At 67.1% G+C, this 633-nt stretch overlaps 1 protein-coding gene across 1 annotated transcript in view; it reads left to right on the forward strand.

Moving 5' to 3' along the window:
* Positions 1-633, forward strand: part of Tco025E_06872 (uncharacterized protein) — a gene marked incomplete at both ends in the record, with an annotated part of 730 nt that extends 97 nt beyond the window's left edge. The window contains one exon of the mRNA XM_029373740.1: positions 1-633. This exon is cut by the window's left edge and continues 97 nt beyond it. Coding sequence (XP_029226175.1) covers positions 1-633 — 633 coding nt within the window.

The raw sequence follows: 633 nt of genomic DNA on the forward strand, positions 1-633 counted from the left end.
AGTTGCGCACTGCTGAGGCGGGTGAGGCCGCAGGGCAGCCGCTGCACGCGACGCACGCTGGCGTATCCCCGGTTCTTGGGGCACATGAAGACGTGCTGGCGGATGCCGCGCGGAGGGGTGCGGCTCCTCCTGGTGGCGCCGTACGGGAACTGGAGACCACCGCCAAGAGCGGCCGGAGACGCTCCCGGCCGTCCGTCTCGTATGCGAATGCCGCCGAGGTGGGGGACGAGGTCCCTGGAAGGCGCTATGACTTCCTGCCCGATGTGATCAACGGAGTTGCGCAGGGCGACTTGTACCTGGAGGACGATGCGTACTTCCAGGAGCTGCTTGCGAGGTATAAGGAGCTTGTCCCAGCCGGTACGGAGCCTACCGTGCCGCTCGCAAGGCAGCTGCGCGAGCAAATGCGGATACGGGCTGAGCAGCTTGCTGCTGACACACTGAAGCTTCGTGCCGCCGAAGAGCGGGCTGCGGCGCGGGTGGCGGCACTCTACCCCTATGTCGATTCGGCGCCGCTGGGGGTTGCCCTGTGGAGCCTCTCCGTGGAGACCGACGAACAGTTCTGCGCGCTCCTGCGGAGCCACGGGGAGGCACTCGAGAAGAAGGCGGGGTCTGTTCGCGAGACGGAGTCTGCGC

This window comes from Trypanosoma conorhini (assembly GCF_003719485.1).
Source record: "Trypanosoma conorhini strain 025E chromosome Unknown Tco_14.4_contig_00490, whole genome shotgun sequence".
In the NCBI taxonomy this organism is placed as follows: domain Eukaryota; phylum Euglenozoa; class Kinetoplastea; order Trypanosomatida; family Trypanosomatidae; genus Trypanosoma; species Trypanosoma conorhini.